Source organism: Carcharodon carcharias, chromosome 3 (assembly GCF_017639515.1).
Source record: "Carcharodon carcharias isolate sCarCar2 chromosome 3, sCarCar2.pri, whole genome shotgun sequence".
In the NCBI taxonomy this organism is placed as follows: Eukaryota; Metazoa; Chordata; class Chondrichthyes; order Lamniformes; family Lamnidae; genus Carcharodon; species Carcharodon carcharias.
This window is the reverse complement of record NC_054469.1, coordinates 59,948,711-59,961,154: the sequence shown is the minus strand read 5'-3', so window position 1 is coordinate 59,961,154 and position 12,444 is coordinate 59,948,711. Positions and strand designations below refer to the sequence as shown.

The window sequence follows — 12,444 nt, the reverse complement described above, 5'->3', positions numbered from 1 at the left end:
ATGTTCAATGGCATTACCATCTCCGAATCACCCACTATCAACATCCTGGGGGGTTACCATTGACTGGAAATAGAACTGGACTAGCCATATAAGCACTCTGGTTACAAGAACAGGTCAGAGGCTAGGAATTGTGCGACGAGTAACTCACCTCCTGACTCCCTAAAGTTGTCCACTATCTACAGGGCACAAGTCAGGAGTGTAATGGAATACTCCCCACTTGCCTGTATGAGGGCGACTCTCACAACACTCAAGAAGCTTGACACAGTCCAGGACAAAGCAGCCCGCTTGATTGGCACCACATCCAGAAACATTCACTCCCCCCGCCATCGACGCACAGTGGCAGCAGTGTGTACCATCTACAAGATGCACTGCAGGAATTCACCAAGCCTCCTTAGACAGCGCCTTCCAAACCTTCAACTGCCAGCACCTGGAAGGACAAGGGCAGCAGATAGATGGTAACACCACCACCTGGAAGTTCCCTCCAAGTCACTCACCATCCTGACTTGGAAATATATCACTGTTCCTCCATTGTTGCTAGGCAAAAATCCTAGAACTCCTTTCATACCAGCTTTGTGGGTGTACCTACGCCAGATGGATTGCAGCAGTTCAAGAATGCAGCTCACCACCACTACCTTCTCAAGGGTAACTAGGGATGGGCAATTAATTCTGGCCCAGTCAGCAAAGCCCACATCCCGTGAATGAATAAAAAAATCTAACCCTAAATCTAATCTAATTCTTCTATTCCTTTCTCCCACATGTGCTTATCTAGCTGTCGCTTACGTGCATCTGTGATATTCTCCTCAGCAGCTCCTTGTTCTACACTTGTGGCTGGATACCATTCCCAAACTCTTGATTCTTTACAGTCCACCTCCAGTGCTTTTCCCTTCTTGCTTCCAATTACTAGTGGCCACATCTTCAGCTACCTTAGATTTGATTCTCTTAAAACCCTCTGACAAATTTTGGTCATCCCTCCAAATATCGTTTTTGATTCATTCTTTGTTTATCTCATACTTCTATGAAATATCTTGGAACTATCATCTACAGTAAAAATGCTGTATAAATGCAAATTATTTTATTGCATGGAAGATTATCAATACAAAGAAATTCAGTTTTGTTCATGCCATCCTGCACCGCTCCACCCCGCCCATACCCAGCACATGTTGCACATATTGCACAAAATCTATGAGCTAAGATAACACATTCAGTGGTGTTGAAGAAATCCATAATTGGGATATGTGAATATTCCTAGAAGTAAAATGCATGTTAATGGATTCACAGTCCTAAATGGTAGTGGCCATTGACATGGGTTTAAGTGTGACATCGTCATTCAGGAGCAAGAAGGACGCTGATAGTAATTATGGACATAACACATTGAATACTAATTATTTAAAAACATTCAGCCCACACTTTCCACAGACTTTTTGCAGCTTTTTCCATTATGGACTCCTGGGAGAAAATTCTACATTGGTACTGATTCCCAAATATAATCATATGAAATTGATTATTATTTCAGTCTGGACTGTCATCCTGTGTCTCCCCACCTCAACAAAATACAATTGATCATGGACCATTTTATCATCTGCACTTAATTGATTTTTCTGGATTGAATGAGGAAAAAAAATCTCTTCTATTCTGTAAATTAATTAATTTCTCAGTAATGATTGTTAATGGTTTGTTGGTTATGTTGTTAAATATATGCAGGTGATGGGCATTGTTTGATTAAGGACTCGTATCAACTCTTTTTGATTATTTGAAGGGGCTGCTCCCTGATTTTTGGTTGCGCTTCAGCCCCACGCTCCTGATCTTTGGCTACCTGGTGCAGAGGAGGGTGGGTAGATCAGAGGGCCTCCTCGTGGGTCCACTCCTGGGCCTGGCCAAGGTGGTCATTAACAGGTTCAGGCAGCAGGCCACGAAAGGGATCATTTGGCCTGACTGTCTGCCCCTCTTCCTCGGCTATGTTTGCGCCTGGTTGTCCCTGGAGAGGGAGCATGTGGTGTTTGTTTATTTGCTTGAGGTGTCCCGTGACCAACGGGTATTGCAGGGGCTGGAGTGCATCATTAGCCCCAGGAACAATATTATTTAATTTGTTAAGTTTCCTTTGTTATAGTGCCCCTTTAGGGGGTTGTTAATTGGTTAATTTGCTATTAGTTCATTTGTTTAATTGATATACTCAAAAGAATTTAAAGAGAGTCAGTTCATGTGGCTGGCAGAAGAGAGGGCTTGAACTGCTGGGGTGACCAGATTGAGGATTTGCTAGATGGTGAAGAGTGGGCTGGATAAAGCCACAACAACTTGAGTGTCGTGGGTCTATTGATGTCCAACTTGCTGCCAATGCCACCTAAAGCCTTAAAACCGTGTTGCTTGGCCCCGACTGCACTTGAGGTGTCGAGGCAGCTCAAGCATGCATTGGACTCCTGACTGAACTGACCCCTGTTTGGACAGAATTTTTAGTTGAGCCCAGGTCCTGAAACCTCCCTCAGGACCCTCAGCCCCACAATTTGAGCCATCTCGCAGAAATTCCCTCTGTGCCTTTTCATTCTGCTTGAAGGGGTTTCCTATACGGACTGATGCTGCACACCCTTCTTTTCCTTGCCCTCGTCAGCCATCTGGACATGCCGTGGCATTCCATCCTGCAGTCCAGAGGTGGCGGGGGCTCCCAGTGGAAGGCTTTCTACGTAGGAGTCCTTCAGTTTACCATTGGGGATTTGGCATGGCGGGTGTCGTATGCAGCAGTTTCAAGCGTCCGTAGTTTAAGATGGTTTTTGAACTCCCAGGCCACCTATATTTTCTTTGGCCTTGAGGAGTCCAAGTTCCATGTGCATATAAGTTGTGAGAAGTTGCAGCCCCTTTTCGAGTATTTGAGGGGGCTGCTCCTCAAGTTTTGGTTGCATTTCAGCCACACGCTCCTGATCGCCAAATGTGGAGGGCAGGCAGGTAGATCGGGGGACCTGCTCGTAGGTCTGCTTCTGGGCTTGGCCAAGGTGGCCACTAATAGGTCCAGGCAGCTGCCCATCCAGGGGGTCATTTGGCCTGACTTCCAAGACAATTTTCACGCCTGGGTGTCCCTGGAGAAGGAGCACATGGTGTCTGCCTGTGCGCTTGAGGCCTTCCATGACCAGCGGGCATTACAGGGGCTGGGTTGCATCAATGACATTTTAATTTAGTTTGTTAAGTTTCCTTTAAGGTTTTTTTTATTACTGTGCCCCTTTAAAGGGTTGTTAATTGGTTAATTTGCTATTAGTTTATTTGTTATTTGTTTGATTGATATACTCATAAGAGTATAAACAGAGTCAGCAGGGACACTGGGGTAGTAGTTAGGAGGCAGACGTCTGAATTGCTGTATTTTGTGAATAAACCTACTATCAAGGAAACAAGTTGTCTCGTTTCATACTCCACCATCTGGCTTGGATCCATTTAACAATGATGGGCTGAATTTTAGTTCCAGGGTTCCAATTCCAACATTGGGCTGAATTTCAGGCTGGGAACTTGGAAGTGGGCGTCTGGGTCCCTGGAGGAGATTTTCAAGGAAGTGGACAATTAAAAATTTGCCTCCAGGAACTCCATCTAATGAAGAATGTTGGGTAAGCTCTACAACCAGGAGTGACAATGGGAGTGCCCGAAGCTCTTGGCTGTTACCATCCCACTGGAAGTGGTAGGTGTTGCTGCAATAGATGGGGTCTTTGAGGGTGCCTCAAGAAGGAGATGTCCTTTGAAAATTTGTGAATGGTTCAAAATATGCTGTGGCTACAGCTGCCAGGCTATCATTTTGCAGGGGAATCCCTCCTCAGGGTGGCCTACGGCCATGACTATACCCCATGCAGCCCAGCGGATTCATGCTGGCTGCTTTGCAGGATTAATCCCATCGTCTGCTATCGGGAGGCCACTACCATGCCATCTCTGAGCTATAGCCACATCCGGCGGCCTGTTTCCAGGCAGAGTGAGGTTTAGCCTCTATTGGCACTTCCATTGGTCTAATTGGCTACCTGCCAGTGACAGGTAGTTAGCCATCAATCCCCAGAAGCTGCCTTCATGATAACAGTAGAAGTGGGGGTATGTTGGTAGACTGGTACACCGGCTAATAGCACAAAATTGCTGGAATGATCATCTCCAAACCTACCTCTGCCTCATGATGAAAATTTAACCTAATATTTCATCCAGATGGATATATCTTCTGATAGGGAGACTTAACATGACATTAGTTGCTTTCAGACATCTCAAAACAACATATTGAGCAATTTTTAGTAACATTTTTGTGAGAGAGACCAGTTTTTATTGTCTGAAAGTACATTGGTAAGGCAGCACAGAGGGCTTTTCTTTTCACCTGACTTATTTGGAAGCCTTCAATGCTAATGTTTGGTCCCTAATGTGGAAATTGTGCCTACGCAATTGCACTTGGTAGGGCTCATTGTTTGGGCCGTTTGGGGTCCAAATTGGTTTCCGTTGCACACACACACATTTCTGCTGTGAATTGCACCAGATACATTTTTGTGAAGGCATTATCACACGTGCAGCTAAGCTCTGCCAGAAGTTTGTCAAGCAAGCAGATCATGATGTCAACCAGCACTGCCATTTTGGGTATCTCTGGTCCATCCAGCGCCTTCTCTTCTCATAGCTGATCACATGTTAAGCACCCTGAAAGATTCCCCCCCAACCCCCACCCCACCCAACTAGTGCTATTGAAAAAGATTGTCAACTCTTTGGAGGTTAGTTACTGGTTGATTTCTTCTGGTATTTGACAAAATTCTGCATTTGGTGCTGTGCATAGTTTCATATTGCAAAAGCATACAGGAAGAAAATGAAAAATGTGGCATTGCTGATGTGTAGCCTGGAGCCTGGTCATTGTTGTGATGTTTTGCAATTAGATTTGGATCGTTTTTGAGGTCACATCTCTGTGATAAGATGGCCTAAAAAGCAAATCCAGGTAATTGTAGGTCTATTAAACTCTTGACCTCAACCATGGACAATGTTAACTGTCTTTAAATTTCTGACTCCAGGTCAGAAGAATCCACCAAGAATGAGTAAGATTCTATTTCATTCCAATCTTTTAAGTTTTTGTTTTGTATCTGTAACTGTGTGACACTTTGAATTGGGACAGAGAGAGAGAGAGAGAGAGAATGAGATTTTAATTGCCTTTTCTCGTTTCTTCTGCCTTCGCTACAGATGATGTTGTTGTCCATGAACTTGCTACCCTGTGCCTAGCTTCCATGTCTATTGATTTCACCAGTAAAGTGGAAATTTACGAGAAAGGTGGGATGGGACCGCTTGTTCATCTTCTTTCAAGCCCTGATCCTGATGTTCAAAAGAATTCCATTGAGTGTATTTCAAACTTAGTTAAGGTAATATTTATTTTTCTTCAATTATGATTGACAAGCATATTCTCAGACATAATGTTATCGTACTGATTTCCTAATTCAATAAATGTAACCAATATGTGAAACCATTTAAAAAATTCAAATGTCATGGAGGTTGTTGTCATGACCTTTAATAACGTAATCCTAAACTAAGCCAATTTGTATTCATCTAATTTACCACCCCTCTGGTATTGGGCTGGCCAGGGGAGAGGGGACACCTTTGCTGCACCGATGTATATAGTTTCTAGTAGTTAATAAATACTTACTGTTGAACTACCTATGATGATGAACCTACCAAACTATGCCCAACACCTTACAGCATGGTGGCAGTGATTGGAACAACTCAAAACCTCACAGAGACTGTAGAAGAAAATTAAAATCCTAGAAAACTGAAGGAAAAATCAAAGAAGCATTCTGGCCTTAAGAAAACCTCAAGAAGGAAAGGCACAAATGGATATCATCAGAGAAAAGCTCTGAAGAAAGGCTTGGAAGCTGAAGGCAGAAATTAAATTCCTCACTGCAGCAGAAGACTCCTTTGAATCTGTGGCAGTCCAGCTTCAATACTCAGAGTGTGCAGAGTCAGCAGGCCTAGCAAGGGTGAGCTCCTGGACAACACAGGTCCAGAAAAGAGCGAAATACTACAGTGGTCAGAAATTGCCTTTTAAATCGCAGCCCAAGAAACCCGATTCCTGAGTTGGCGCCTGAACATGTGGTGGCCAAGCTTGCTCCAAACCATGAAAAAATAATAATTAATTGAAAATTAATCGCAACTGTGTAGGCAGCTTTAAGAACCCAGCAAAAAACGCATTCAATGCTACCAAGATGTGCGAACATTGTACTAAAGCAGGGAAGAGCCTAACCAGTCAATCCAGCTAGCCATTAATGAAAAAGTTAAATGATAAGATTAAGAATACCATTACTGCAGGAGCCTGCCAAAACTGCATGAAAAACCCTTTGTGCCAAAGTGCATGGCAGTGTCATCTTGGATTTTTGTGAACCTCTTAAAGCCGAATCTGCAATTTAAAAATTTTAACCATGGATTAGAAATCCACTCTTCCAGATCAGTTTGATCTTATCCTAGCCCTGGATCAATCACAAAATTGAGGACTTTGGAGAAAGAGATTCCTTAGGTACATGATTGCTTCAGGTCTGGATAAAAAGACAGAAGCTGAAGAACTTAACACACCGCTTTATTTCGTAGGTCTGATAGCCAACAATATAATAGCTAGACAATGAATTGTCTTCAGAATTTGATGAAGTTTTAAAATCATTGATGCTTATTTTAACCTCCGAAGTAATAAAATCCTTGAAAGGGCTAAATTTAATAAACATGACCAGCAGCCAGGAGAACCCATTGACTCCTTCATTAATGAGCTGTACAAAATGCTGAAGGCTGTGATTATGGTGAACTGATATCTGAGCTAATCAGGGAAAGACTAGTTGCAGGAGTGGCGGACAATGCACTCTCAGACATGCTTCAAGCAAAGGAAGATCTAACCCTTGAGATAGCCATCCAGACTACCAGGCGATCTGAAATCTGTTTGCAGCACAGATCTATATTAAGAGGAGAAAGCAAACGGTGGTGCAAAGTAAACCCCCGATGTCCAGTTAGTGAAACAGCACAAAAAAAATGACACTCCGGGCCAAGGGAAGCAACACCCTAACCGGCCAGTACAGCAACCATGCCAACGCTGTGGAGCACAGGAAAGGTGTGATCAGTGCCTTGCCATGTCAGCCCAATGATTACAATGTAACCGAGTAGGACACTACAGGAAGCTGTGCAAAGCTAAACCACCGAAACACACAGAAGGTCTGAAGAGGATTCATGAGGTTGAGGCAGCATACCAAGAGAATACACAACCATGCTTCTTGGGTGACTTCAAAGATTCTAGATATTCATTCTGGAATGTGGATAACTCGGTTAATGGCCATCTCACACACTTTAAATTGGACATGGGAGCCAGTGTTACACTCCTATCTGAAAGGGAACCATGGCCGGTGACGTAATGGTTGATGCCATCCACAAAGCATCCGTGTGGAGCAGGAGGCATTAACCTCCCGGTGAAAGGTACTTTTTAGGTTATACTCAGGTACAAAGACAAAACCATTCAAGAGACCCTGTTTGTGATCCACAACCACCGCTATTCACTGCTCATTCGAAAAGCTTATGTCAACCTCAATCTTTTATAAAATATTGGTGAGGTCAAGCAACAAGGGTCTGGCTCCAAGTATAAAAAGGAATTCCCAAAGCTCTTTACAGGATTGGGGACTGAAAAATGCATACAGGATCACACAGAGGGAGGATGCTGTGCACCTGTTGACACCACAAAAGATTCCCCATCCACTTATGAAGCAAGTGCAGTAGGAGCTAGCCAATCTTCTATCCATGTCAATATGTTACCCGCTACACCATGAGTTTTTATTTTCTGCAGTAACCTTTGATGTGGCACTTTATCAAATGCCTTCTGGAAACATCCACTCGTTCCCTTTTATCCACAGCACATGTGACCCCTTCAAAGAGCTCCAATAAATTGGTTAAACATGATTTCCCTTTTACAAAACTGTGTTGACTCTGCCTGATTGCCTTTTTCTAAATGCCCTGCTATAACATCTTTAATAATAGCTTCTAGCATTTTCTCTATGACAGATACTAGGCTAACTGACCTACAGTTTCCTGATTTCTGTCTCCATCCCTTTTTGAATAAAGGAGTTATATTTGCTATTTTTCAATCCAATGGAACCTTCCCCGAATCTAGTGAATTTTGGAAAATTAAAACCAGTGCATCAACTACCTTACTAGCAACTTCTTTCAAGACCTTAAGGTGAAGCCCATCCATACCTGGGGATTTGTCAGCCCACAGCTCCAACAATTTGTTCAATATCACCTCCCTGGTGATTGTAATTTTCCCGAGTTCCTCCCTCCCTTCCATTTCCTGATTTACAGCTATTTCTGGGATGTTATTGGCATCCTCTATAGAGAAGACCGAGGCAAAATACCAGTTTAATTCATCCTCCGTCTCCCTACTTTCCATTATCAATTCCCCGGACATACTTTCTATAGGACCAGCTGTTAACTCTTTACTTATTTAAGTATCTATAGGATCTCTTACTACCCATCTTTATATTGCTAGCTAGCTTTCTCCCATCCTCTAATTTTTCCCTCCTTATTAATCTTTTTGTCATTCTTTGCTGTTCATTATATTCTTTCCAATCTTCTGACCTGCCACCTGTCTTTGTGTAATTATATGCTTTAACTTTAATAAAAACAGAAAATACTGGAAAACCTCAGCAGGCCTGACGTCTGTGGAGAGAGAAACAGAATTAATGTTTCGAGTCTGTCTGACTCTTCTTCAGAGTCAGACGGAGTCATATGGACTTGAAACGTTAATCTGCTTCTCTCTCCACTGATGCTGTCAAACCTGCTGAGTTTTTCTAGCATGTTCTGTTGTTATTTCAGATTTTCAACAATGGCTGGAAATTTGCTTTTATCTTGGTGCTTTTTATTTAAGTTTGACACTGTCCTTAACTTTTTCAGTTAACCACAGATAGTGGGCCCTCCCCTTGGAATTTTTCTTTCTCATTGGAACGTATCTAATCTGTGTATTCTGAAATATCCCTTTAAGTGTCTGCCACTGAACTTCTATTGATATATCTCTTAACCTCATTTGCCAATTCACTTTAGCAAGCTCTGCTTTCATGCCTTCATAATTGCCCTTATTTAAATTTAAAATACGAGTCTTGGGTACACTCCTTTCTCCCTCAAAATTAATTTAAAATTCAATCATATTATGATCGCTGCTATCTCAAGGTGTCTTCACTAGGAGGTTATCAATTAATCCTATCTCGTTGCTCAATAACAGGTCTAGCATAGCCTACACTCTGGTTGATTCCAGAACGTGCTGTTCTAAGAAACTATCCTGAAAACTTTCTACAAACTCCGCATCCATGCTACCTTTGCCCATCTGATTTTTCCAGTCAATATGTAGGTTAAAAATCCCCATGATTATTGGTCTACCTCTCTGGCATGTTCCCATTATCTCTTCTTTTATACTCTGTCCTACTGTTATGACCCAGCAGTTGGTAAAGCTGGGTTATTTAAAAATCCCAGAGGGAAACTTTAAATAACTGTCATAACCTATAATTTAAGTGGTATGTTTGAGATGCAGCTCTAAATTCAGGAATCAGTTCTTGAAAGGTTTTTATATCAAATTACATGAGACATTTATACATGGCTACAAATTACTACTATCATAACTTATAACAAATTCCTAAATTAATCTCCACCAAGGCAACAGTAACTCCACCTCTTGTAACAATAAAATCCCTTTCATAGTACCAATTTTATTAGTAATATAAACATTGCTTGGTCTTTGCTTGCTAGGTGCCAGATTTCACACCCCTTCTTAGGTGCTCTATTCAACAAAATGCAATTGCACTCTACTTCTCTTACATCTGAAAACTAGTATACATCAAAGCACCCAGACTAGCTGGCTTTAATCCAATTAAGACACACCCACAGACTAAATCTCTATTTAAAAAAAAAGATTTCCAATAACGTTATTTATATTAATAGCTTCATGACACCTACTGTGTAGTTACAATTAGGGGGCCTGTACACCACTCCCACAAGTGACTTGCCTTTATCATTCCTCATCTCAACCCAAACTGCTTTTACATCCTGGTTTCCTGAATTTAGGTCATCCCTCTCTAATTGGTAATACCGTCTCCACCTTTTCCTAAACTCCCGTCCTTCCTAAATATCTCATACCCTTCATTATTTAGGTCCCAATCTACATCACAGTAGTTAAAGCACTGAAAGTAACACGACAAACGACTCACAGAAGTTCTAGCATGCCTGCAGGAAGCAGGGCTGATGCTGAATGAGAAATGTGAGTTCTCCAACACATCAATTTAATTCCTGGGGCACATTGTCAGCAATAAAGACATCACTGAGGACCCATAGAAGACAAAAGCTATTAGCGAGTTCCCAACCCAATTCTCTATTCTGGACCCCCAGAGGTTCATAGGGATGGTGAACCAGTTGGCAAAATTCTTGCCAAATCTGGCACAGGTCTTGTGACACAGCTGAAGGTAAAGGCTAAGTTGTTCAAATCCCGGACGGAAACTTGAAACAACTGTCATAATCCATTTTTGCGATTTGTAATTTCAAGATGCAGACTTTGAATTCAGTAAGACCACCCAGTCTCATTTTTATATGAAACTAAATTAAACATTTATTAATTTAACAACAAATTGAACACATACAGATGGCTACAACTACAAAGGGCAGGTGGTGGTAAAGTGGCATTGGCACTGGACCAGTATTCCTAAAATTCAGGGTCATGCTCTAGGGACCACGGTTCAAATCCCACCATGGCAGATGGTGGAATTTGAATTCAATAAAAATATGGAATTAAAAGTCTGATGATGACTATGAAACCATTGCTAATTTTTGTAAAAACCTATCTGGTTCACTAATGTCCTCTAGGGAAGGAAATCTGTCGTCCTTACCTGGTCTGGCCTACGTGTGACTCCAGACCCACAGCAATGTGGTTTATTCTTAAAATGCCCTCTAAAAAAAGGAAATTAGGAATGGGAAATAAATGCTGGCCTAGCCAGCGATGCCCATATCCCATGAACAAATTTTTTAAAAAATTACTACTGTAATAACTTTTTAACAAACCCCCAAATTAATCACCCAGGTAAATTCCACTAAGACAAAGTAACTCATAGACTTTAAATAGACAACAGACAATATGTATTTGACCTTACAAATTCCAAATGAGGTTCCTTTGCAAGTTGGTTGGAGGCGTACAGGTTGGTTAGGCCTTAGATGCTTCTACCTTACACACATAAACCCCTTTCTTTATATACCTAGCTTTCCCTTTGAATGTAATTTTTCCATTGTATCACTAGGTCTTTTGAACTTCAGCTCTTAGACCATAAGACATAGGAGCAGAAATTAGGCCATTTGGCCCATCGAGTCTGCTTTGCCATTCAATCATGGCTGATAAGTTTCTCAACCCCATTCTCCCGCCTTCTCCCCGTAACCAGTTTCTTCAATAAAACTCCTTTCATAGCACCACTTTTATTGTAAGCTGAAAAAATAAACACATTGTTTGGCTTCTTCTAGCTAAGTGCAAGATGTTACTCGTAGTCTTGAATGGTTTATTCAACAAGTGCAAATGAACACTTTACCTTACTGTTCTCCTTATTGTTCACCCAATTAGCTACTCAAAATTACTATACATCAAAGCACCCAGACTAGCTGGTTTTAATCCAATTAAGACACACACAGACACACACTTAGAATTCCAGTCAGGGTCTGTTTCTATCTAAAAAAATAATTTCCAAAAACATTGTACACATTAATACCTCTTTATGACACAGGTCACAGAACCTTTGAGACATTCGCTCAAGAAAGAACAAGCATGGTGCTGGGACACACATCAAGAGCAATCATTCACTCACATCAAAGTGATACTTCTCTTAACTGACATTCTGGCCCACTGTGACCCATCCCTGCCCACTACAGATGATTCATCCACAGGCCTCGGAGTGGTCCTATTTCAACAACTACCAGATGGAAGCCCCAACCAATCTACACTTCCAGAGGGCTGTCAGATACAGAGATGAGGTACGCTATCATCAAAAAGGAAGCCCTAGCAGTCATGTGGGTGTACAAGAAATTTTCAATCTTCATCATTGGCCTTAAAGTCAAGAATGAAACAGACCATAAGCCACTGGCCTCATTGCAAATATGCCTCACAGAATCCAGAGATTCCACCTATGTCTTGTGAGGTTCGCCTATGAGACGGTATACCTCCAGGCCAAAAGCCAAACAAATGCAGACACACTTCCCAGGACCACAGTAGACCTTCCGACAAAACAGGATGTCAGTCTGATTGAGGAGTTTATAACATACTCTCAATTGACAAGGCGACACCTGCCCGTGACTGCTAGTAAACACCAACAGATTTGCCAGGAACAAATATGAGATGAGGAGCGAGCTGCATCCGCTATTGCTGCCAACAAGGGTGGCCACAAAAGACATCAAGTTGTGGTACCATGAAAGCTTGGTTCAAACAACAAA

General features: G+C 41.9%; 1 protein-coding gene across 5 annotated transcripts in view; it reads left to right on the top strand.

The window, feature by feature from the left end:
- The window catches only part of armc3 (armadillo repeat containing 3), a 303,392-nt gene that overhangs the window by 61,321 nt on the left and 229,627 nt on the right, over positions 1 to 12,444 (top strand). For all 5 annotated transcript variants that reach the window (XM_041184977.1, XM_041184973.1, XM_041184975.1 and 2 more), the window contains exon 6: positions 5,161 to 5,336. In XM_041184977.1, coding sequence (XP_041040911.1) covers positions 5,161 to 5,336 — 176 coding nt within the window. The remainder of the gene's footprint in view (positions 1 to 5,160; positions 5,337 to 12,444) is intronic.